Source organism: Rhinolophus ferrumequinum, chromosome 4, assembly GCF_004115265.2.
Source record: "Rhinolophus ferrumequinum isolate MPI-CBG mRhiFer1 chromosome 4, mRhiFer1_v1.p, whole genome shotgun sequence".
Lineage (NCBI taxonomy): Eukaryota > Metazoa > Chordata > Mammalia > Chiroptera > Rhinolophidae > Rhinolophus > Rhinolophus ferrumequinum.
This window is the reverse complement of record NC_046287.1, coordinates 97,800,217-97,826,498: the sequence shown is the minus strand read 5'-3', so window position 1 is coordinate 97,826,498 and position 26,282 is coordinate 97,800,217. Positions and strand designations below refer to the sequence as shown.

At 35.5% G+C, this 26,282-nt stretch overlaps 1 protein-coding gene across 2 annotated transcripts in view; it reads left to right on the top strand.

Moving 5' to 3' along the window:
* MTMR6 (myotubularin related protein 6) overlaps window positions 1–25,988 on the top strand; it is a 35,203-nt gene extending 9,215 nt beyond the window's left edge. For both annotated transcript variants that reach the window (XM_033104750.1, XM_033104751.1), the window contains exons 2-14: window positions 1,965–2,081; window positions 7,580–7,742; window positions 8,924–9,081; window positions 9,242–9,370; window positions 12,176–12,310; window positions 14,690–14,822; window positions 15,839–15,948; window positions 16,336–16,461; window positions 18,778–18,827; window positions 19,259–19,459; window positions 21,691–21,816; window positions 21,901–22,027; window positions 23,894–25,988. In XM_033104750.1, coding sequence (XP_032960641.1) covers window positions 1,965–2,081; window positions 7,580–7,742; window positions 8,924–9,081; window positions 9,242–9,370; window positions 12,176–12,310; window positions 14,690–14,822; window positions 15,839–15,948; window positions 16,336–16,461; window positions 18,778–18,827; window positions 19,259–19,459; window positions 21,691–21,816; window positions 21,901–22,027; window positions 23,894–24,154 — 1,836 coding nt within the window. In that variant the 3' untranslated portion in view covers window positions 24,155–25,988. The remainder of the gene's footprint in view (window positions 1–1,964; window positions 2,082–7,579; window positions 7,743–8,923; window positions 9,082–9,241; window positions 9,371–12,175; window positions 12,311–14,689; window positions 14,823–15,838; window positions 15,949–16,335; window positions 16,462–18,777; window positions 18,828–19,258; window positions 19,460–21,690; window positions 21,817–21,900; window positions 22,028–23,893) is intronic.
* Window positions 25,989–26,282: the final 294 nt, after the last annotated feature.

Below are 26,282 nucleotides of genomic sequence, written 5' to 3'. Positions count from 1 at the left end.
CCTTTTAAAAATCCTCAGATTTAAAAACTTCAGGTTGGACTTTTTAAAAAAACAAACACACTGTAGTGTCCTTACAGCCAAGTCTAGTATAAAAGTAGTAAACAGTAGTTGATCCCATTGTTTCACAAGTATTCAAATATAAGTTTTGATTGCAAGTGTGTGTTATAATGAAGTTAGATTTTTATTTAAGGAAGAAATGGTCATAAACTATGAAGTAATGTTGATCTCCAAGAGAAATCTTTTTTCATTCTCGCTTCTTCCGCCTACCCCCACTCCTCTTCAAGCCACCCCACCCCATGCACTCCAGTTCAAGCCCTTATTTCTCAGTCTAGTTGTATAGGACACAGCTCCCTGGCCCATGCTGGTATTAGGAGTTTTGTGCTCCCCCCCCAGCTGAGGCAGTCATTCGCCAGCTCACGGCAGCCCACCCCAGGAAAGCTGTTGTTCAGAATCTTAGCTGTAGAGGGCGCAACTCAATCTTAGCAGCAACGGGCCCACGTGGGAATCCAATCGGCGACCTCGGTGTTAGGAGCGCGGTGCTCCAACCACCTGAGCCACCGGGCCAGCCCTCTAAGAGAAATCTTCATTCAGGTTAATGAGAAGGAAGTTTTCTTGTTGTCTTAGGATGTGTGATGATCTGATAGCTTTTATATGTCAAATCAACTATCAGACCTGAGCTATATAAACCAGATCGTATCTCTAAGTTTCCAGAAGAAAGTGTTAAAACTCAATTCATTGCAAATAAAGTTTCATATCAAAAACTAATATTTTAATTTTACATTTAAATTTTAATTTATTTGAAACAGGTTTTATGATAAGTAAAAAACTTCCTATGGAATTAAATTTCTTGGGGTGGCGCTAATTGGCCTTTTACGTGGTAGTTATTATTTTGGAAATCATAATTTCAAAATGGGGGCATTTTTTTCCTTTAAATTGAGTAAGGGAAAGAATGTATATGGGGGAGGTATACAATTAATGAAATAATGGTTAGCTCTCTGTTTCGAAGACATACACAATTTAAGGCACTATCTACAATATACTGCTATAGCTGTGGATTGAAAATGTTAAGTTGGTAATAGTTATTTTCCTTTAAGCTCCCCATAAGAATGGATAGTGATAAATACTGTTTCTTCAAAATAGTAGTCCCCTGCACATCCTGGCCAACTCTAACCCATTGTCCAGTGGCAGCCTCGTGTGTGTGTGTGTGTGTGTGTGTGTGTGTGTGTGTCTACTCTTAATAAAGATGCACTGTATACCTCACTGCCTCAGCCACTAAAGGATACAGAAGCTCCATGTGATGTAATCTGTGCCAGGGAATTCAGAACCACTAAGAAATACAAAGCTAAGAGATGAAGTAACTGATTAATTTTCTGAGAATGATTCCTGTTAGGACATCAGTGAGCCTTGAAGAATGCTTAATAGTTAGCTAAGCAGAACAGACTATTTTAGAAGGGAGAACAGTCTGAGTAGAATAGAAGCACAGAGCTGGACACAAAACGTTCTGGGGGAGTGGTGAGGAGAATAAGTCGGAGTTTTCAACCATTTAACTATTTCCTGATCTAATTTTTCTGGTAGTTTACTTCTATAACTCTGTAAAATAACCTTATATATGTATTACTTGACTTGCCAACTTGAAATAAAATACATTGATTCTTGGAGACAAAAAGCATTTTTGCTTATTTATACCACACCCCTCCTTCCTGTTCCCCTTAATATTTGTGTTAATATATTTTTTTCGGGGTTCTTCTCTGTTGGTTATATTTATAACTGAAAATAGTGCGTATGTTATTTGTGACTTACGTATTCCCTAACATATATGAAATTTAATATTCAACATTAAATAAACTCATGTTTTTGAACAGAAGGAGGAAGAATTTTGGAAAGGGTACATTTAAATCCTAGAATAACAGAAAAAGAATGTATACTATTTTTGAGATGAGAACTAACATCTTTTTCTTTTTTAGGTGGAGCAAGTGAAATTACTTGACCGATTCAGTACCAGCAACAAGTCATTAACAGGAACACTGTATCTTACGGCCACGCATCTATTATTTATAGACTCTCAGCAGAAAGAAACCTGGGTAAGGAGGACCTCTGTTGTACTGTTTACCATAATTATCATAATGGACTTGGTCTGTTGCTGTTTTATTTTGAATGTGTACATAAACTTGCAGTCATAGTTACCTATGTCAGCCAAAACTTTTTCAGTCACCTGATCACTTCTACCCTCCTTCCTAATAAAACAATGATACCATGTAGAATGTGGAATACCAGAAAAACTCTTTGGCAGAATGCCAGAAAAACTCTTTTTATCTATATAAATAATTATAAAATACCTACTGTTCCTTTTAATTTTTAAAATTCTAAGTAATGTAGGTACATGTTAACAGATCAAATGGCATATTCCACAGTATTTTTATACCACATTGCAATTAAAATGTTTAACTTTTCTTTTTTTGCTAGTACAAATAATGCAATAATGGATATTTTGTATATGTTTCTTGCTGTATATGTGCTAGAGTTTCTCTGGGATTATTTGCCTGGGAGTAAAATTACTGGGCCTTAGATAAGTGTATATTCAACCTTGCTAAGTATGCCACCTCTCCAAAATGGTGGTTTCAAAATATTCTCAGTAGAGTGTGACACATTGTTCAGTAACATCCATAGTGTCAACTGTAACATTTTTGCCTATCGGGTGGATGTGTAATTGTGGTTTTAATTTGTTATACTTTCAGGTATTTTGGCTTTAGATTTCCTTTTCTTTTTCTGTTGAGTTGATTGTCCTATTATTGAGTTTTCTGAATTCTGGTTTTTAATGTTTTGTCAGGTATATGTGTTGTAGATTACTTCTCCTAGTGTGTGGCTTGTCTTGTGTGTATATGTCTTTTAAAGTTTAAAATTTTAGCGTAATAGATTTTTCATTTTTTCTTTTATGGTTTATGTTGTTTTGTGATTTAAGGAATCTTTCCCTACATCAAGGTCATAGAGATTCTCCTATGTTTTTTCCTAAAAGCTTATGTTTTGTATTCGAAGTATAAGTTGTTAATATAACTGAGAAATATTTGGGTGGATGGTATGGCATTTATTTTATCTTATTTATGCATAACTGGCGCCATTTATTATTTTACTCCATTAACGTGTAGTGTCACCTCTGTCATAAATAAGTGAGGATCTGCTTTTGAGCTCTCTATCCTGTTCATTTGGTATTTTGATTGCACTGTACCAATAGCACACTGCTTTATTGACTATAGCTTTTTAATGAGTCTTGATATCTCTCTTTGATCGTACCCTCTTGATTTCCCCAGGTAGGCATCCACTTGTTATGTGACTGCAGTAAGTTTAGATCCTTCCCTGAGATGTTGATCTTGGAGAGGTTGTATTTCCCAGCGGTTCTTCCAGTATTTGCCCAGGAAGTGCCAGGAGTCTCACTTAGCAGGGCCTTGTAAAGTCAGCTTATATTCACATCCACTCTATCTACCCTCCCTTTGTCTGCCCACCTTAATATCTTCTCTGTGTTATCCATCTGCTGAAGCTACAAATGAAAGTTTGCTACACAGCTCTTCTTTTCAGATGTTAGGACGTAGATTTGGGGGGCAGCTACATTATGGTGTTCTCTTCTCTCCAGTTGTTGTCTTTAAAATGCTTTCTTATCAAAAAAGAACAATGCTGGAGGTATCATATTCCGTGACTTTAGCTTGTACTATAGGACAGCAATAATCAAACAGCATGGTATTGGCAGAAAAACAGACACATAGACCAATGGAATAGAACTGAAAACCCAGAAATAAACCCACATAAATATGGACTGATAATTTTTGACAAAGGAGCCAAAAACATGCAATGGAGAAAAGACAGACTCTTCAATAAATGGTGCTGGCAGAATTGGATAGCCACGTGCAAAAGAATGAAACTAGACAGCTATCTGTCACTGTGTACCAAAATTAACTCAAAATGGATCAAAGACCTAAACATAAGACCTGAAATAATAAACTGCATAGAAGAAAACATAGGTACTAAACTTATGGACCTTGGGTTCAAAGAGGATTTTATGAATTTGATTCCAAAGGCAAGGGAAGTAAAAACTAAAACAAATAAATGGGACTGTATCAAACTAAAAGGTTTCTGCACAGCAAAAGAAACCATTGACAAAATAAAGAAGCAACCAACCGAATGGGAGAAGATTTTTGCAAACAATTCCTCCAATAAGGGGCTAATATCCAAAATATATAAGGAACTCATACAACTCAACAACAAAAAGCAAACAATCCAATTAAAAAATGGGCAGAGGACCTGAAGAGACATTTGTCCAAAGAGGACATACAAATGGCCAATAGACATATGAAAAAATGCTCAACATCATTAATCATCAGAGAAATGCAAATAAAAACCACAGTGAGATATCACCTCACCCCAGTTAGAATGGCTACCATCAACCAGACAAATAGTAGCAAGCGTTGGAGAGGCTGTGGAGAAAAAGGAACTCTCATACACTGATATTGTATGTCAACTATAATTTAATGTGTACACACACACACACACACACACACACACAGTTACGGGATATGGAGTTCAGCATGGGAAGGAGCTTTATGTACTCAAATAGACAGTTTTTACCAAATAATTTTGTTAAAAAGAAATTGCAGTATAGTATGAATGGTATGATTCTATTTGTGTAAAGATACATTATATATATATACACATGTATATATATTATATATACATGTGTATATATATATATATATAAAACATTACACAAATATATCTATGTATGTATATATACATGTGTGTATATACTGGGGGTGCCAAAAAATGCATATATATGACTTGTATTCATCTTTCGTTATCAGTATATATTGAGTGTTACAACTTTAATACAGTTTTCTCCTTTCTTAAAATGTGTATACATACCAGTTAGAATGGCTGTCATCAACAAGACAAATAATAACAGATGTTGGAGAAGCTGTGGAGAAAAAGGAACCCTCATTCCCAGTTGGTGGGAATGCAGACTGGTGCAGCCGCTATGGAAGGCAGTGTGGAGGTTCCTCAAAAAATTACGAATAGAATTACCATATGACCCAGCAATCCCTCTCCTGGGTATCTACCCAAAAAATCTGAAAACATTTATACATAAAGACACGTGTGCTCCAATGGTCATTGCAGCTTTCTTTACGGTGGCCAAGACATGGAAACAACCAAAATGTCCTTCGATAGATGATTAGATAAAGAAGTTGTGGTATATATACACAATGGAATACTATTCCGCCATAAGATGAAATAGTGCCATTTGCGACAAAATGGATGGATGTTGAGATTACTATGCTAAGCGAAACAAGTCAGACAGAAAATGTCGAAAACCATCTGATTTCACTGATATGTGGAATATAAAACTAAGCACAACAAGGGAACAAGACAAACAAAGAAACAAAAACTCATAGACACAGTAGGTTAGTGGTTACTAGAGGGTAACGGGAGAGGGGGGTGGTAGATGAGGGTGATGGAAGGAGAACTGACTCTGGGTAGTGAACACACAATATGATATATAGATGATGCATTACAGAATTGTACCCTTGAAACCTGTGTAACTTTATTAACCATTGTCATGCCAATAAACTTTAATTTTAAAAAAATGCTTTCTTATCAGTATATACCCACATGTCTGTCCTGAATGAAGTCCTTTCATTATTAGATCCATAGAAATGAACACGTTAGATCTAGAAGGGGCCTTTTATCTTTTTTCTCATTTTACAGATGATTATTTTTTCAAGATCACATAACTAGTGTCAGAGCCAGGTCCCTTTATCATTCCCTTCCTGTAAATAATTTTGGGTCTTAATTGGAATCATAGTAGTGGTCTAATATTACAGTGGCTTGTTGTCCTTAATTCTCTATTTAGATATTACTATTAATTAGATCATTTTGAGTAGCTTGGCACAGATCTGCTAATAAAGTTTTCATAGTGCTAAATCTTAGCCACAAGCATGAGCTGCGTATGTGTGCTTAATTATCTGTGTTACATATACTTGTAATTTCCTAGGACTTCTCTTGTTAGTCTTTTCTTCAAGCTTTCCTTGATTATTTTATGTATTTAATCTTGCATGCGAACTTTATATAATTAATATTTGTAATATAAATAATCATCTTTCACCCTGCCCCCCGCCACACACACACACACACACACACACACACACACACACACACACACACAAAGCAGGTTGGAATTTTTTACTGGTAAATTTTTAGATCAATTCGGGATGTATTGATCTCTTGCCATGATTGAGTTTTATCATCCAGAAACCTGCTATGACTTTAAGATCTTTTATTTTTTGGAAAAGTGTGCTATAACTATTTTACATTATAGGTATAGTATTAAGAAAAGGAAAACGTTTTTTTAATGGCAAGCAGAATATAATAGTAATAGATGAGAATGAGAATTATGTTTAAAATGCCAACAAGTGCTGAGTTTTTAATAGGACTTTATTATATTCATTCATTCAGTAAGCATTTATTATGATAGAGGAGGTATCAATAATGACACCTATATTTCTGGTTTGGCCAAATTCTAAGTTCGAACGTGTAATATATAATATTTGAAATTTGTTTTATTTGAAGAGGTTCGTTATAATACTCCAGGTACTGTATGAGATGCTGGAGCTATAATGGTGTTCAGCTTACCTATAGTATTGCTTCTTACAAAGTTCCTAAAATCTAGCTAGAGAAATAGACATTCACTACATAACAAATTACACATGTACTAAGTGTAACGAAGGAAAAGTGTAGGTTGACACTGTATAAAATAATGTAGGGAGCCTAACTTACTTGAGAATGGCTGTGGGGATTGTCAGACTATATACATCCTTCTCAGTGATGAGTTTTAAGCAAAGGCCAGAAATAATACTAGAAGTTCCTAGGTGAAGAGCTAGAGCTACAATAATCTTGGCTAGTAGGAGCAACTCAGAGTGTGTGTAAAGGAGCTTGGTTCATTTGAGGAAGCAAAAGAAAGCTATTGTCACTAGAACTTAGTGACGTGAGGAGGGGCTTGAAATGAGGCTAGAGAAGGGGAAATAGTCCATGGCCACGCCACTCTGGGTGCAGCTAAGCAGGGTCGGGCCTGGTTAGTACTGAAGGGGAGAAGTGGGAAATAATGGGACGAGATTGCTTTTTTTTTTTTTGATTGTTTTTTAATGATCACTCACCTACCTTGTAGAAAACAGATGGGGGAGGGGGGTAAAGAATGACTATAGAGTATTTAGGAGGCTATTTATAGTAATTCAGGTGAGAAAGAATGGGAACATTGCAGCCAGGGGAGTGACAGTGGGGAAGGAGAGAAGCAGACAACTTACAGAGACATTTAGGGAATGCATGTCTCAGGTTTGAGGGTGTATTGAACATGTGGAGTGACGGAGGAAGTGTCGGGACATTTCTTACTTGGGGATTGTCATTTAAATTTTTTGTTTTTGAGTATGTAGTGTATAACATTTGAGTCTTTATATGAAGAGGGCTTTTCTAACATTTATGCACTGTGGAAGAGAATAGTTAGTGCTTTTTATAGTGCTGATCACGTGTTTTTTTCATGCTATAGATATTGCATCACCATATTGCCTCAGTAGAGAAACTGGCTTTGACGACTTCTGGATGCCCACTTGTGATTCAGTGCAAGAACTTCAGGATTGTGCATTTCATTGTTCCCAGAGAAAGAGATTGCCATGATATTTACAACTCTTTGCTACAACTTTCAAAACAAGGTACTGTTCTTAGAGACCAAAGCTTACTCGCTCAATTGTGAGATGGATTATCTAAAGTACTTTATTTAATATCTCAGTACTGTTGTTTTATACTTTAAGTTACTCTTAAGTCAAGTTCTTGTGCACTCTGTTCTAAAAAATTTGGCCTAGAAGTAATTGGAAACTTACGATCTGAGTTGTAAGAATGGTTTCCAAAGGAGTAATAGAAAGGACAAAGTAAGCATTTATAGTACAGCCTTTTTTTTTTTTTTTGAAGTATCCCACAGCCAATGGGAGTTACTTGGAAATTGAGTACTAAATGAACTGTTAAGGAAGGTCAGCCTCCTCTGGTAGCAGCGGGACTAATAGATTCTAATACACTTAATTGACTGGAGTGGAACATAAAGGAGATGAGCAGAGAGAAAAGAGAGGGTGAATCCTACTATACATAGTCGCGGTAGGAGGGAGAGAGATACAGGCCCTGATGAGAAATCTTATCACTGCCATGCCTTAGGGATCTGGCAGCTTCCTTTCCCCAACATGACTCGAATTACATAGACCCCCTCCAGGGAGACAAAGCACGTTAGTTACTGGATGTTACTTTGTTTTATTTGAACACCTGAATTGCGGTGGTTTAGGGGCAGGTCTTTGTTCACTCTTCTCTCCTGACACATAAAGCCTGTAACATTTTATCCCATTGTCCCAAGTTATTGTTGTTCAGAGGTCAGTTGTCTCTGGACTTCTGTGCATTGCCATTTTAGGTCAAAATTGTACTATAGGAATGCATATGCAATTTCATGTTCCATATGCCACCTCGAGTTTCTCATTACAGCATTATTAGTCTATTTTACATCTCATTTGGGAAAAGTGGTGGGTGGGAAGTGTATATTTGTGTCTTTAAAATTTTGCTTTTCAGAAAAGGAAATGTGGCAGTAGAGTACTTAATGTATAAGTCTAATTGTATTATTTACTAGCTTTAACTGACAATACAAATTGACTATCAGATTGACATGTGTGCCTTTATGTATAATCATTTGCATCAAACAACTGAGAAAATACTAAGTTAAAATATATTCGGGTATTAGGCTTCTCTGAAGATTTTAAAGAAAAAAGGGAGGAGTAAAACTGGAAAATACTTTTATTTGTAGTGAATTAAGCCTTATAAGTTACATTTTAACATTTGTGTATTTTATGTACTACAGCAAAATATGAAGATCTCTATGCATTCTCTTATAATCCCAAGCAAAATGACTCAGAACGACTACGAGGCTGGCAACTCATTGACCTTGCTCAGGAATATAAAAGGATGGGAGTGCCAAATTCAAACTGGCAGTTGTCTGATGCCAACCGAGACTACAAGGTAACTTGGCGACTTTCTGGGGAAATTCAGAAAATGTTAGTACCAGAGAGTACCATGGTATCGAGTTGTCTCTGTAAATTTTAAAGTTTTTTAAAGGTGGTTTTTAACCTCATGGTTGAGCGATGCATGGAATGGTTATGTTTTGTTTGATTTTTTACAGATTTGTGAAACTTATCCCAGAGAACTTTATGTTCCCCGAATAGCAAGCAAACCAATAATTGTTGGTAGTTCCAAGTTCCGCAGCAAGGGAAGGTTCCCCGTCCTTTCCTACTACCATCAAAATAAGGAGGTAGGAAGATTTCTTTCTGATTTTACAAATGTAGTACAACCCCTCTTCAGGTGTAAGTAGCGGAAAGAACACTCATGTTTACATTAAGAGGTTGTTATTATAATGTTGCTAATAGAGAAGTGCTGGCTTTTCACTTAATTACATTTTCCAAATTTTAAAACAAAATTACCCTGAATTACAGAAACTTGTATACTTGTCATCCCCCACCCCCATTCTTTCCTTCCTTCCTTCTAGTAGTGATTTGAAAATAATGAGATTAGTGAACAGATAGGTTCTCCTCCTTGCCTGTAGTTCTCTTTTGATCCTGCCTGTATTGGGGGAACCAGATAGTTTTGACAAGCCAACCAACTATTGAGAAAAGGGAGAGAACCAAAGGTATTTCAGGCTCCCATTTTAATAGTAAGCTCTTCAAATTGGAGGTGTATTTTGCAATATGAAGAGATGGAGGAGGCATCTTTGTACTCAGATGCTGTAATAGGGATTGCCCATTACAGTAAAATTTACCTTTGTAACAGTAGGCCCGGAGATACTATATGTTAAATGCTTTATGTGCATGAAATCCACTTGGTAGCTTTATAAGATGGACTCTGCTAATTACCTGTAACTTTCAAATGGAGAACTGTAGTTCAGAGAGGGTAAGTCACTTTTTCTGTATGTCACAGCTAGTAAGTGGAGCAGTTAGATGCCATTTCTGACTCCCAGTTTTTTGTGACCTGATTTTTTTTTTCTCAGGAAGCTTTTAGAATTTCCTTTCCCCCCAATGTTCTGAAATTTCAGTGATGTGCCTTGGCATATTGTTTTAAATTTTATCTGGAAACTTAGGTCTCAGTTTCGGGAAGTTGTTCCTCTATTTCTTTGGTAACTTCCTCTCTCCTATTAATTCTCTCTCTATATCTATATAATCTATCTATCTGTGTGTGTGTGTATGTGTGTGTGTGTGTGTGTTGCTTGACAAATGGGCTTCCTATCATAAATCTCCATTTTTCTTAATTTTCTCTTCAATTTTTCATCTCTTTCTGTTTCCTGGAAGATTTACTCAATTTTCCTCGATCCTATAGCCAATCCATGTCTTACATCCTTTTTTTTTTTTTTTGCTAGTGTTTTAAAATCTAAGAACTCTTTTCTGTTTTAGATAGTTTTGTATTCTTGAATATGATTACTTAGTTGTCTGAAGATGTTAAGGATTTTGAAAAAATTCTTTGCTCCCCAGTCAGTAACCTGTTTGCTCAGTTTCTTTTTTCTGTTTATTTTGTTTTTCATGTCTTTTAAATATCTGATTCTTGGCTGGCCTCTCATATTTAAGAGTGAGGTACTACAAAGCTATTTAGAAGTTTGTTTGTGTGCATGAGAGATCTCTATCTTTGGATTCTTCCTGTTGTAATTTTCATCCCAATGTGTGGTAAGTCTGGCCAGGATCCAAGTGTGGGAAGAGGGAGGGGAAGATCTCACATTTTGTTATATGGTACTTAATCCTCCTGATTTAGGGGGTACAAGGCTTCACCCCCACCTCAGCTGTGCTTGTTGTCCAGTCTTCAGGTTAATCCTCTTCATAGAATAAACTTTGTCTTCCGGATGAGGGAAAATCTGGCAGTCTTAACTAGTCCTTGTACAGACATTCACCCAGTTCTGCTGTTTTCAGTTATACCCCCAACTCAGGCTTTCAGAGGTACCAAATCCTGAGCTATTCTGGGATTTTGCTGCTCAAAATACCTTGCTTCGTATGGACTCATAATGGTTTGGCAGCTCTCTTTGCTCTGGTACATCGGTTATTGTCAATCTGCTTTCATTTCCCCAAATTTTATTGACATCTCTATTTTTGTATCCTTTCCTATTTTCTTTGACCTTTTGGTATTATACATATTAAATTTCTTTATTAGAACTTTCAGTTGAGTTTCAGAAGGGAGCCAGAGGTAAAAAGTAAAACTTTAAACAGAAGTTTCTAATCTATTTTTCAAAACAAACAAAGTCATAAGGAGTTATGGCTGGTTATGGCCTCTATTTGACACACCCATGTTTGTTTAAATTTTCTGTTGGAAATCGGGGCTGAAAATAAATATTCAATGCCCAATTTAACAAATCAGGAAATAGGTCTGAAAAAATTTAATAAAGCAATCCTCATTTTCGTCTATTAAATTTTTATGGGTTTTTTTGTACGTCTGAATTTAAAATGTATAAATGTGTGAATTTATATATACTTTTTCCCCCTTAATGATACCATGTTTGGAATGATCTTTTATTTAAGACTTTAAACAACTGTAAATATCTAACCCAACATTCACTACTACTTATAAATACTTTTGCATTCTTAGATTGACTAAATTTTAACCCAAATTTGAATTGAAGCTCATTTTATATAAAGATTGCTGATTTCTAATTAGAGCTCTGAAAGCCTTTGGAAAGTAAAAGTTCAAATGTTGCTTGCTATTTAAAAAATGCTGTTCTACATTTATTGACTAATATCTTACTTGAACTTGGGTTAAAAGTATCTTGTTATCTAGGGCACAGAATGCAAGTGTCTTAGTAGGTTACGTGATAGAGAATCGACCAGGTGTTGCTTCTAAGGAGCTAAGATTTTTTTCATCAAACCCGATAAGGAGAGGTATTAGGTTTCTTAGAAGAGAATATTGGAAAAAATTAAGTTACATCAGGATATTGAAATAGTATTTAATTCAAATAGGATTTCTAATTGTCCTGCCAACTTTTAAACAGATTGCACATCTGATTTTAACTTTTTTTTCTTCTAAGCATTTTTCAAGACATATTTTAGACATCTTTGGATGATGTTTTCTGTCTTTTTAAAATTAGGCTGCCATTTGTCGATGTAGCCAACCACTGTCAGGATTCAGTGCCCGGTGCCTGGAGGACGAACATTTGCTGCAAGCCATTAGCAAAGCCAACCCAGCCAATCGCTATATGTATGTCGTGGATACCAGGCCCAAAGTATGTGTCTTGAATACAGTACAGTCTATTAGTTAATTATCTTTGTTACTTTAATTATTAAGAGTTGATCAATTTGTTCATATTTAACATATCAGAATCTTAGTTTTACATTAACTGAGGCTAATGATACTAAGAAAATCAATCTTTTAAAGGATACCAACTTAGGAAACCAATTTCCCAGTAATCCAAATGGTGACTTTTTGAGTTTTCTGATATTTTTTGACCACACACACACACACACACACACACACACACACACATACATATACATACACATATGTTTTGGAAAGCTGAGTTTTACTGGGAATTATTGATGGTGTATCAGTATCATGTTATTATGAAGAAATGCTAAATAGTGTGCGTGTGTATGTGTGTTGTGAAAATTAGAAATTCTTATTCCTTTTTTTTGTAGAATTTTTAATTGGCAAAACACTTCGTGTTAAAATAATGGTCCTTAATTTAAAATATTCAAGAAAGTAAGGAAAACAGTTAAAGTTAATTTAGGAAACATTGAACTAGAGAATTATAAATAGTGAACAGGAAATAGTTGTTTTGTTAGGCATCTATTATGTAAGGTTAAATTTGTTTTTTTTTAGTTAAAGTTTATTGGGGTGACAATTAGTAAAGTTACGTAGATTTCAGGTGTACAATTCTGTAATACATTATCGATATCTCACATTATGTGTTCACCATCCAGAGTCAGTTCTCTTTCCATCACCTAAATTTTTATCACTGGGACAAATGTCAGAATCCCTTTTTCTTTTTATAAATACGGTTAAACAACCGATTCATGTAAGGATCCTGAAACGAAAGTAATTAAAATCCTCAATGGTAGTAGCTAACATGACTTCTAATTTTTATTATAGCATCGTATGCAGAGCTGGTGGGCTACACAAAAGGACATTGGCAGAATTATAGTGAGGATTTCTTCAAAGATCTGGAATGATGAGAAAATAAGAGAAAGCGATGAGAAAAAGCGAGTGAGCGATATAGACCACAATTTTAGGCAGCTTTGTTGAAAGGAATGATAGCTGTATCAGAAGTAATTCTCATCATTATGCAGTCTCACAAAAGATAATGGAGAAAGCAGAAGATACGATTAATTTGAATAAATTAAGGAATATTAAAAATTAGAAACTGATAATTTGATAATGTTTTATTAAGACTTTCTTAGAAGTCAAGAGCATTGGTAATATCTCTTGTAAGAAAATTTTTGTTTTACTTGTATAATCTAGGTGGATTAATTGTTAGACCTATTTTTAGGTGATATTAGATATAAAAGATGATGGTAATGCAAGACTTTCTGAATGTAAGATCTGAGGGCTCTTTTGTTTCTCAGGAATCTTATTTGTATAATTGATTTTACAGAGAAAATATATCTTTGATTGTTTTGTTTTAGTAGTTAAACTTAAGTAATAGTACTGTAAAAACATTTTTAATATCAACTCTTACCTTAGTTGTCATAGGTGCTGAATAACTAGTGAGTCAGTAAATAAAATTTAACTGTATTTGGTACCAACCTGGGCTGCAATCCTCGTGAAAAGCTCCTTTTTCTTCTTAAAATTTAGATTCTGTTTCATCTGAGTTTATTAAGAATATTTAGTAAATTGTAATAATGTACTATATAAAATCCTAGCCTGAAATTGAACATGACAAACCTTAAGTGAATCTCTGCTAGCATTTGATGTAAAAATTGAAGACCATGGGCCTCCAGGCAATCTGCTTTCTCTCACGAGATCCATTTATTTTTGGCCCAATTCTTGGAGCTGTGTCAAACTAGCAGATTATACGCCTTGTTATATGCTGTGTGGGCCTCCAGTGATCTCTAATATAGAGGACCTCAAATAATCTGACGTATATCTCAGACCTGATCTTCAGGGTCCCTAGGGCTTTCTGAATGACCAAGTGCTCCAGGCCTGTTCTGAGGTGAATCTCATAGGTTCACCTGGAAAAGAAAAACTACCCAGCTCTGAATCATTAGGGTTTCCATAGGAGATCTTTCTTTTTTAAAATTTTGATGTATTACAAATACATGGAAAAGTGAGTAAAAACTAAGTGAATCAGTTTTATGAAGTGTTTGTGGAGACTTGTCTGACTTTTCCATTATATAGCAATCCCGTTGTTACTTTATAGTATCTTTCTTCACTATTATTAACTATTAATTAACTATAATTAAAGGGCTTTAAGCAGAGGAAACAGTATCTTGCTTAGACTTCCTTTTTACTTATTAAAAAATGGTAGCATGTTTAGTTTTGATGAGTTCCTTTAAACTCTGCTAGCTAAAATGTAGATGTAGTTTATTTGGTGTTTTCATGATATTTTGGTAAGTTAAAAGATAAAAACAATTTGTCTCTAAATTTCTGAAATTTATATTTTTAGCTGAATGCAATGGCCAACAGAGCAGCTGGAAAAGGTTATGAAAATGAAGACAACTATTCTAATATTAGATTTCAGTTTGTTGGAATTGAAAACATTCATGTCATGCGGTCCAGCCTTCAGAAATTATTGGAAGGTATGATTATTGCTTACCTTCTAGTCAGCTTTGTTCAATAGAAATATAATGCTAGTAAAACGTAAAATTTAAAGTCAAATTTAAAATGACGTAATTCGAAATTTTCTAGTACTCCCATTTTAAAAAGTAAAAAGAAATAGTTGAAATTAATTTTAATAATACACTTAACCTGATATGTTAAAAACATTAACATATAATCAATATAAAAAATTAGTACTGATATGTTTTACCTTTTTTGTCTTTAAATCTTAGAAATTTACCAGTGTGTATTTTACATTTACCACAGTACATCTCATTTTGGACTGCCCACATTTCAGGTGTTTAATAGTCATATTTGGGTAGTAGCTACTCTATTGAACAGTATAATTCTAATGGTTTTACAAAAAATTGCTATTGTTAGATAGGTATTCTTGATTAATCAGTAAAGATTAATTTATGATAATGTTCCATTTAAATAGTAAGGTATCTCTCTAGTCATGGGGTGGAATTTAAAAAATTTAAAACAGCAGTCTATTTTAATTAAACACTTGTGCTACAAGTTTTTTAAAAAAAGAGATACTGTGTTTCCCTGAAAATAAGACCTAGCTGTACAATCAGCTCTAATGCATCTTTTGGAGCAAACATTAATATAAGACCCGGTCTTATTTTACTATAATATGAGACTAGGTCTATAATATATAATATAATATAATATAATACAATACAATATAATTATAATATAATAAATACCGGGTCTTATATTAACTTTTGCTCTAAAAGACGCGTTAGAGCTGATTGTCTGGCTAGGTCTTAATTTTCGGGGAAACACGGTAGGAGCGTTTTTTAAAGCACAGACAGACAGAAAAATGTCACAAAAAAGTCAACTGCTGAGCTTCTGATAGCATCTGTTCTTTTATAAAGTCCTGCCCGTTTATTTTGTCCCCTTCTTCCCCAGTTCACTCACCTAGAGATACTTTGAATAGGAGAAGTGGAGACTCTAGCCCATTCTAATTGAAATGTTTCCCCCCCCTTTTCAGTCAATGGTACCAAAGGCCTTTCTGTCAATGATTTCTACTCTGGTTTGGAGAGCTCAGGATGGCTTCGCCATATCAAAGCTGTCATGGACGCTGCAATCTTCTTAGCCAAAGTAACTCTTCATCGCTCATATTTGGTGTGGGGGTTTATAATGGTTGGAAAGGGATGTATTTATTCTGTTGGGAGTTGGTATCTTTTTTAGTCAGATAACTTATATTATGTTTTACCTGTTTAATGAAGTTCTTATTCTGAGCTTCAAAAATATCATGTAGCACTTCATGTAGGGACTTAAAAAGAAATGCTCGAACACTTTGAAAAAGTATTTTTGTCTTTGTTTGCTTTGTGTTTTGTTTTGTTTTTTGGAAATTATGCTGTAGTGACATTATTACTGCAGTCCTAGCTCTTCTTTATAATGCAATACTTAATGGTTTGAGTAGAACTTATTGATTCACTTAAAATGGATTCTGCTAGAACCTAAGTATGTGGTCTTTCTTTTCAGGCAATAGTGGTTGAAAATGCAAGTGTTTTGGTACATTGTTCCGATGGCTGGGATAGGACTTCTCAGGTCTGTTCCCTTGGCTCTCTTTTATTGGATTCCTACTACAGGACAATCAAAGGATTCATGGTAAGGAGTTATTAGACCAGTGGTTCTCAAATAGGAATGATTTTGTTCCCCCAGGAGACATCGGGTAATGTTAGGAGACAGCTTTGATTCTGACAGCTAACGGAAAGTGTACAACCAGCATCTAGCAGCTAGAGGCCCAGGATGCTACTAAATATCCTATATTGCACAGGGCAGCTCTACACCAAAGGGTTATCTGGCCCGGATATCAGTAGTGCTGATGTTGAGAAACCTTGAGTTAGGCTGATTTCCATTTGTGCCACATCTTTGACAAAAAGTTTTAGATTTAAAAGTTATTATTTCCTAAATTGTTACAATAGAAATATGCACTATTTTTTCCCTCATGTTTATCTAAAACGTGTAAGTAATGTAGTAAAACAAGGCATAAATAAGAGTACTTAAAATTATATTCTAAAAGAAACTTTCTATTTAAAACTCCGTTTATTAATTGTAGTTACATGTTAGGAACCATGTTTATATCAGAGATTAGATTAAAGTCTAGGTGAACAGATTTTCTGCTTTGTGAAGCTAAAGGCCTGGCTCTTGTTTTTTGTTTATTTTTTTAACGTATGATGAGATTCATTCACGTTCTCAAAATTTATGTCTTAACTCATGGCAAATAAAGTAAAACGAAGAGATGGGAGAAATTGTCATTAGTTTAGAATTACTAAGTATAGTGTCATCTTACAGCAAGGGAAGGTCCCTTTCAGCACCATTATTTTGTGGCGCTAATATACTGAATCTGGGGCAGGACAAACGGAAGTGCTGCTAATAAAATAATGTTCAGCTTACCTTGAAGAGTGTAAGATAAGGAACATTTCCTTTGCCATGTTTGGCTTTAATCATTCGCTAGGCATCCAAATGATCAGGGACAGAGTGACAGCTTCCCAGGCAAAAGGAGCTGTGAGAAGGAAAGCACAGCTCCTTTAGGTGAGTGCAGGTAACGTGGGACTGACGGCGTTCAGGGTGAGTGTTGGGGGGCTTGGGTGCAGAAGAATAGAGTGGGGTGAGGGCCTGAGGAAGAGAAGACTGGAGTTTGTGTGTAGTGATCTCCATTAAAGGGCTTTGAAACAGAGGAAATAATAACTTGCTTAGATTTACTTTAAAAAAAAAAAAAACTGGTTTGAGGTCCTGAAGGCAGAATGGAGTGGGAATGGAGGCTAAGAGACCAGTGTAGAACCTGTTAGGACAACTCAGTAGTGAAAAGAGGGCCAGAACTAAGGTGGTAGGTAACACAATGCGGGCGGAGGTGACGGGTTCAGCCGTGGGGATGTTAAGGCAGTAGAGTCAGTAGAATTGTTCAGGGATTGGATGTGGAGTAGAAGATAGGAGCCCTCTTTTAGGATGATTTCAGCTGACAGGATGGGTGGTGCTGTTCTCCTGCTCCTCTGAGATCATCAGAGGAATGAGTGTAGTGAGCAAGTTTGAGAAGTGGGTGGTAGGAGAACGGCAGAGGGCTCGTGGTAAAACCTGCTGCGACAGCCCGAAGGACTCTTGCCTGAGGTCACAGGAGGTAGAGGGGTGGAGCTGGGACTTCATTCACACAGTGTGACTCCAGAAGCTGCATCCTTCCCCGTCCCATTATATGGCCTTCCGGAGAGATTTAAGACAAAGTCAGACAAGCTGAAAGTAGCAGTTTTGACACTGAAAAGAATGTACTTGGTGATTATATAATGATATTATAATGTATGTTATATAGTTAAAAGATACGCTGTTTTGACTGAAAAAAATTAGAAGCCTGTTAAATTATTTCAGTAGAATTGTGACAGAGGAAACAGATTAAGAAATACACGCCATTCAAGAGTTTAGATATTAATATTTGAAGTTGAATATAAACTTTTCATTGGTCTCTTTATCATTCTTTTTTTAAAAGTATTACAGAGGTAAATGTTACAAGTAAGCCAAATGGTTTAAAACATAACCACAGTCTACCACCCACAATTAACCACTTTTATTATTTTGATTTCCGTTTTCCCAGCCTTCTTTCTAGGCACCTTATCATAATCATACATACAGAAATGTAAATGCAACAGTGCTTTATAACATGCACTTGTCACTTAAAATGTAATAAATGCAACCAAAATAATTTAAGTTATAAGACTGTGGTATTTCTTTCTACGGATCATTTGTATTCTTTGTTAAACCAACCTCTTACTCAGGTTCTCGCTGTCTTGCCTATAATTAAAATTTTTTATGTTTACTTTGCAACCATAAATTAAAAGAATAAATGTTGTTTTTTAAGATAATAGGATTCAATCCATTCTAAACAAAAAAATATTTCCAAGTAGTTTTAAATGGAATTTACTTTTTCTTATTAAGGTTTTAATAGAAAAGGATTGGATCTCCTTTGGACATAAATTTTCAGAGAGGTGAGTCACATGTGTACATTTATATATTTTGTAAAATTAGGAAAACTGGTTTAGAGTGCCAGAATGTTTTTATTCTTCATTAACTTGCATGTCCGATGGCAGGCAAGAGTGCGATATGGCTTTTTGTGTGAAGACTGATTTAGTTTTTTCTGTCATTTCTTTCAATTCTTATACCTTTGTTAATTTTCATGGCAATTTATTACTGTTTCTCTGGATTGTAATAGGTAGAAGGTAACATATCCTTTAAAACTGGTTGAAAAACACGTAGGTGTTAATTGTTTCAATAAAAATACCACAGTTTTTCTTATGCCAATGTAATAGTGTTTTAGGATTTTTTTTTTTTTTTTGATGTGTGTTTAAATTTAACAATACCCAAACAATTGACTTCTTTCAGAGACATTTTTCAAAGCTTGTACTTTCTGGGGGGTTAGGTGTGGCCATTTGGATGGTGACCCAAAGGAAGTCTCACCGGTGTTTACTCAGTTCTTGGAATGTGTGTGGCATTTGACTGAACAGTTTCCACAAGCCTTTGAATTCAATGAAGCGTTTCTTCTTCAGATCCATGAACATATTCATTCATGCCAATTTGGAAATTTCCTTGGAAATTGTCAGAAAGAAAGAGAAGAACTCAAGTAAGACAGTTTAATTAAGACGGCTCTTTTTTTTTCCAACTTAGCTGAGGTCTAATATAAATCATAGTTGAATTTAAAATATCTTGACAGTATGAAATAGAACTGAATTTTATTGTAAAGATTTTATTGTCTGTTGTTCTGAAGCTAAGTACCCTCTGAATATCCTTCACACCCTCAGGTTAATAGTCAAAGTCCATTTTTAAAATCTGTGTTGAAGTGTAGCATACATACAGAAAAGTACATATGTCATTAGTGTGAAGCTCAATAAGTTTTAAACTCATCCACCTGTGTAACCAGCACCCAGAATAAGAACCATTACCAACACCCTAGAAACCCTCCTCATGCTCCTTTCCAGTCTGAATGTATATTTAGAACAGAAAAATCTTTACATTATTTCATTTCCTAGAAAATATTGGTCACTAAGTTTTAAAGTGTAGTAAAATATTTAAAAACTGTTGGGTACGTTAAGTTAGATGAAGCCTTGTAGCTCTGCTCACGTTTCTAAACAGACAGTTCTTTGGGGAGATAGACCTGCCTATGTTGGCTGCAGTGTGTGTCTGTCCCTGATTGAGTCTCACACCTGTTCTTCCCTCCCCAGTCTTTGAGATTAGGGGCTACTGGCTAGATTTTGATGCAAGGGAGATCTGGGATAAAGCTATGAGATGTCTTTTTATATTTGAGTATACCGATAACAAAAGATGAACGAGTCATGTGTATACCTTTTTTTGGCACTCTTTACATTGGGCTTCTGAGTTTTGATTTCTTACAGTAATCAATAAAGAGGAGTTATAGATCTTTGAACCTCTAAAGCAGGGGTGTCCAAACTTTTTTCAACGTGTTTCACCAAGGGCCATATATGGTAAAATACACAAACAGCCGGGCCACTCACTCGAGGTGAAGTACGTATTGCCTCACCTGGTTTATTTAAGTAAACTAAATATATTTTTGGAATTTGCTGCGGGCCAATTAACAATGGATCGCGGGCCGCAGTTTGGACACCCCTGCTCTAAAATGACATTAGAGAGGCTAAATCTGGTAGTAGTTTGAAGACAGCTGTCCACTGTTATTCTCAACAGAGTTGAAGGCAGAACTGAGAGCACGTGGAAAATTCTAAAGATGTGTGAAGGGAATAACAATTGAAGTCGAGTATGACAGATGAACTAATTAGAGATCATTGACTTAGCTCTCGTTTAGTATCTCACAGTTCTTCATAATTAGGAGAGGTGACTTTTGCAGTACTGAGCTGTTTTAGGAAAAACTATTCTTAGTGTCAAACATCCTCATAAATAGGAAGATAGTGTTAAAAACACTTCCTAGCGCTCTTTCTCTAAGAACATACTATTGGCCATCTTAGGGGTCATGAAAAAATGAGCAGATTCTCCACCTTTCCCCCTGTATCCCTATCTATTTTATCTTTATTTGGTAAATATCCTGTCTAAAACCATTCTACCCTTTACCCGCCTACTTCGCCTACTTACTCTTAGATTTGTAGTATAATTGGCATTTTTTTACTTTTGAATAAAATGTCCTGATTTTTCCTAATTCCCTTTTTTTGTATCCACTCACACTTCAATTTGTCCCTGCCCTGTAATACATGCCATTATAGCCCAGGTGTGGGTCTGGGAGAATAAGGCAAACAGAGAGATACATTAGTATCTTATTCTGTGTACATTTGACCCTTGAACAATGCGGGGGCGGGGGGGTCAGGGGAACCAACCCTCACCCCCACGTACAGTTGAAAATCTGTGTTTAATTTAAGTCGGCCCTCCGCATCCATGGATTCGAAAATACTGTTTTTGATTACACTTAGTTGAATCTGTGGATGTGAAATCCAGGGATATGAAGGGCCAGCTGTATATTTGTTGAAAAAAATTTGTGTGTAAGAGGACCCTTTAGCAACCCATGTTGTTTAAGGGTCACCGGTGCATGTGTGGTGACCTGAAATAGGTGTAACAGACCAAGCTTATGGAATTGTGTAAGTTAAGAGAGGAATCTCTTAAAGTGTGTGGTTGTGAGAGCAAGTCGTGTACCTGTGTTGTGTATAAGAGACATGGTTTTATTACACGGTTATAAGTGAAAAAGCAGAATACAGAATTCAGAGACAAGGTGACATTAGACTGTGACTAGAAGGAAAAGCTAAAACTTAAATCTGCTTGGGAAACAATTGCCTGATTTATAAAACTGAGCATTGGCTTCTGTGGGAAAGATCTTTATGTTTCTCTCGTTACAAGGTTAAAGGAGAAGACTTACTCCCTCTGGCCATTTCTTCTGGATGACCAAAAGAAGTACTTAAATCCTCTCTACAAATCTCAGAAATTTGCAGCTTTGGAGCCAAATACAGTATCTTTCAATTTTAAGTAAGTTGGCATCATTGAAGTATTTATATTCTATTTTTCTCAAACAATTTATTTAAAAAAAAATTTTTTTTTATGGTCGTAAAGGTTTTGGAGAAACATGTACCACCAGTTTGATCGAACATTGCATCCCAGGCAGTTGGTGTGTAATACAATTATGAACATGAATGAGGAAAATAAACAGTTAGAGAAAGATATTAAAGACTTGGAATCTGTAAGTATTCTCAAGTATCTAATGTAATGCATTTGGAATATTAAATTAGCTGGTTTGTGTTCTTAGTGTAAACTAGTATGTATAGAAACCTCATAAATACAATGGTTGTTTCAATCAGATCTTTTTTCACTTTGAATAGGTTAGTTTGAATCCCTTTTCCTGGATTTTGAAATATCTGAAGTATATAGTAGAGACATAGAATGGTAATATCGGGGTATCTGCCACCTAGCTTTGTGAGAATCCAACATTAATCGTATTTGCTTCAGAGCTTTCATGTTCTTGTCCTAAGAAATGAAGCGTAGATACATCTGAGGACCCGGTGTCCTCCTCCTGACTCCTCCCCGACCTGCTGTCACTGTGCTCAATTTGGTGGTAATCGTTCCTGTGCGTATTTGTGTACTTCTACTACATAGGCTTGTATCCACAATTATTTTGTGCGGTTTAAAATACTATTTTTATTATATATTGAAAAAATACCGAAGAATGTAGTTTTTGTCTGAGGTATACAGGGCATCATGCGCCTCGAATGCCCATGCATTCACTCAGCTAAGAAACTACGTGTTTTAAACCAACATGCAGCTTGTCATACTGTCACGTTTCATTTTGCTCAACATTGTTTCGGAATTTATCCATGTTGATACATGTAGCTTTATTTCATCTGTTAGTAACAACTGTATAATATTCTCTTATATGAGTATATTTCAGTCCATTCAGCTGCTGATCATACATTGTTTTCAGGTTTGGATTTCCAGGGTAACAAGTGAAGTTGAGTGACTTTCCATGTTTGTTGGCCACTTGGTTTTTCCTTTTTTGTAGATGGCCTCTTAAAGCCTCTGCTCATTTTCTATTGGCATATCTGCCTTTTTGTTATTGATTTGTAAGAGTCCTTTATATACCAGACACTGATTCTTTGTTAGTTATATGTATCACAAAAGGTTTCGTCCTGTCTGTTCTTGTCCTTTCCATTTTATATATGGTATGTTTCGTATAGATGTTTTGAATTTGAATGTAGTCAAATTGATCAATCTTTACGTTTTATGCTTTTTTGTGTACCTTCTTTAAGAAATCGCTCTCTACCCCCCCCCAGGCCTTTCTGTAATCTTTGCCATCATATGTAACCAAAAAGAATCAGTAAGTACATATTTTTAAAATCCTAGACAGTTGTTATAACCTAGGAAGACTGTCTCGTCTGCCTTGCAGGCTGGCGTGTTCCTTAGCCATCTAAATAATGACTTACTGAGTAAAGTGGAGGATGATATGTTACAAAGAGGCAGGTAATTCAGGATCATGGGAGGTCAGTGCAGGGATTTGGAGAGGGTGACACTCTGCCAAAGAGTACTTTTTAAATCTTCTGGTTTTCTTTTCTTTTTTTTTTTTTTTTTAAATCTCTTGTATTCTAAAGCTTGTGTTCACCTAACAAACCATTGTAAAAAAAAACACCATGTTAAAAAGCTCTTTAGGCAATAAAATCTTTAGCCGTGTGTGTGTGTGTGTGTGTGTGTGTGTGTGTGTGTGTTATTATGCAGTTGTCATTTCAGGGTGAATGTCTCATATAGATTTCTTTCATTATGAAATGTTTATTTTTCATACTTTCTATGTATGGCCTTTTCAAATATGAAGGCCTAGTGATCTTCTGCAATCAAGTATAAAGACTTAACTAACCATTTTCCTGCAAAAGTTGTAAATAATTTGGATTGTCAACCATGCCTTATTCATCTGCACTAGATTTTATTAATTATTTGAGATTTAATTTTGTATGTACCTAAAGAGGACATTTACAAAAGCATGTTTTATTCTCTCATCTACATATATTTAACATGTACTATGTGCAATTAGTAATGTTTTTCACATTTCGATTTGTTCTAGAAAATTAAACAACGCAAAAATGAGCAGATAGATGGAGTTCTCACCAAAGACTTGTTACACACAGTTCATCCTGAGTCACCTGCCCTCAAAACCTCCCTGTGTTTTAAGGAGCAAACTCTGCTACCTGTGACTGATGCTCTTCGAACTATAGAGGGCAGCAGCCCGGCAGATAACCGGTACAGCGACTACGCCGACGAGTTTTCCAAATCGGAGCCTGCCATGGTCAGCGTGGAGTACGGCGTGGCCAGGATGACTTGTTAGACTTGCAGTGTTTCCTGGACAGACTGTAACGCGAGAAGTGGATGTTGTGAGGATGGTCTGTGTGCGTGACCAAATGGAATAGTGATCTTAGAGGGCAGCAGGAGGTTAATAGTTGAAGAAAGGATAATAACTGCTCTCGTGATAGAGACAAGTCAGTTTACTTGCATTTCTAGCAAGGAACATGACTGTCTCAGTTCTTTAAGAAACAAGTCATATTGGCACATTTACTCAAAACACAATTTGCATTGTATACTAGTAAATCGACATTCTGTATGATTTATGTAGTAATTACAGCCAAATATGAAGAGCCTTACTTAAATATAATTTAATTGCCAGGAAACAAAATTTGACAAGGCCGTCCCTTCCATAATAATTGACATGGCATGTACTTTGGATTATGTAACCATGTAACTGTGAATATTTACAGGTTTTGCCTATTAGTGATGTTTAATGTTGAAGTGCCATGAGAAATATTTCTAAGAAAGCCTTAAAATCTCAGTTTAGTCTTTAATTCCGATTACAATTTGCTTTGTACTACATTTGATGACTTGCTGTCTACAACTTAGGTTATTGATTTTTTGAATATGCCTAAGCACATTTGACTGTCTCTTATGTATGGATTACTGCATTCTGTCGATTATATTTTGTGGTTGTCTTTATTCCTTTGATAAAACTGTGTAAGCAGAAAAAGCTAAAGCTCTAAAACTTCTTAGAAACAATGAGTAGTACCTGTACTTTTAAACTGTTTTCTCTCTCAATGAATTACTCCTCTTACTGAGACTATCTTACTTTCAATTTACCCAAACATTTTTGGGTGAAAACAAAAGGGAAGTATAGATCAGTTAGACTTTCCTTGGTTTGATGAATCTTAAAGTAGTCATTTCTGTGTGGAATATTATTTTCTGTTAATATAGAAGAAAAATAGGAAAATGAAGGATAGCCTAATACAAAGTTAGTGTTTAACAAACACGATTTAATTGCTGGGAAGAGTTTCATTTTGCCTTGTTATGTTAACCGTTTGTTCTATGTACTGGTACATATCTTTAAGTTCCACAAAAAAAAAAAAAAAAAAATCACTTACAGTTGAGGGCCTGCCGGGCTGGGGCGACCACATTCACACAGGGCCTGGAAGCCTGAGGTCCGGATTGCCGAAACCAGCTGGCTTCAGAACTGAAAATTTAACTAACATGGGTGGCACAAGGATGATTCAAGGGTACTAGGAGATCTGCACAGCTTCGCTCGTGCTTCTTTTTATTACACCTGTATCTATTATTAGTTTTGAACATAAACACCTTTTTCAAGTGAAAGAAAGCTTTGTTGTATTAGAGCTTGTCTAATCCTGTTTATTTTGCCAATGCTTTTCTGTATGTAACACATTATGTAATAGGAAAAACACGCCTTTTTAAACTGTAACAGAAATGCACTATATATAAAATATAATTTGTGATATTTAAGCACTGGGACAGGAAACTTAATCTTTGTGACCACAAAGGGAAAGCTTTTGTGCCTTGTTACGTGGTTCCAGTACTGATTGTGGTTTTAGAATCTTTAAAGAGACTTGAAAGTCTCGTTAGGGACTTCTTATATTCAGCTCTTTGGTTTATTATCTTAATTTTCAACTTGAGGCACATATATGTGGTTATATGCTCAGCACACATGGCCTGAGAGATCAGTTAACATCCGAAGTGACCCTATAGGGAACATGTTGGCAAAAAGCATATTGTGTATATGTCTTATAAAATTGAATTTATGTTCAGTGTGTTTGGGAATGTATAGCATGTAAATTATTTCGTATATTATTTAAAGGTAATTAAAGTTCATGTTTTACTTTGAATGTTTTTCTTTTGGAAAAAAACATACGGGATCAAATTGTAGTTGGACTTTTTTGTTTGCTCCCCTAAATCAAATGGACCTGCACATTTTACTAATCATAGCAGTGTCAGGTGTGAGCAGTTCATTTTCCAAAAGATGGGTGTTGATAAATATTAACTTAAATACAAAAATAACTTCCAAACTACTTAAAATAGATATAGTGGGCTAAAAGGGTTAGCAGATAATGCCATTAAAGTTTCCTTCTGTGCTCCTGTCACCTCCTGATGTTATAATCACTATTGTACTGTGCCCTTAC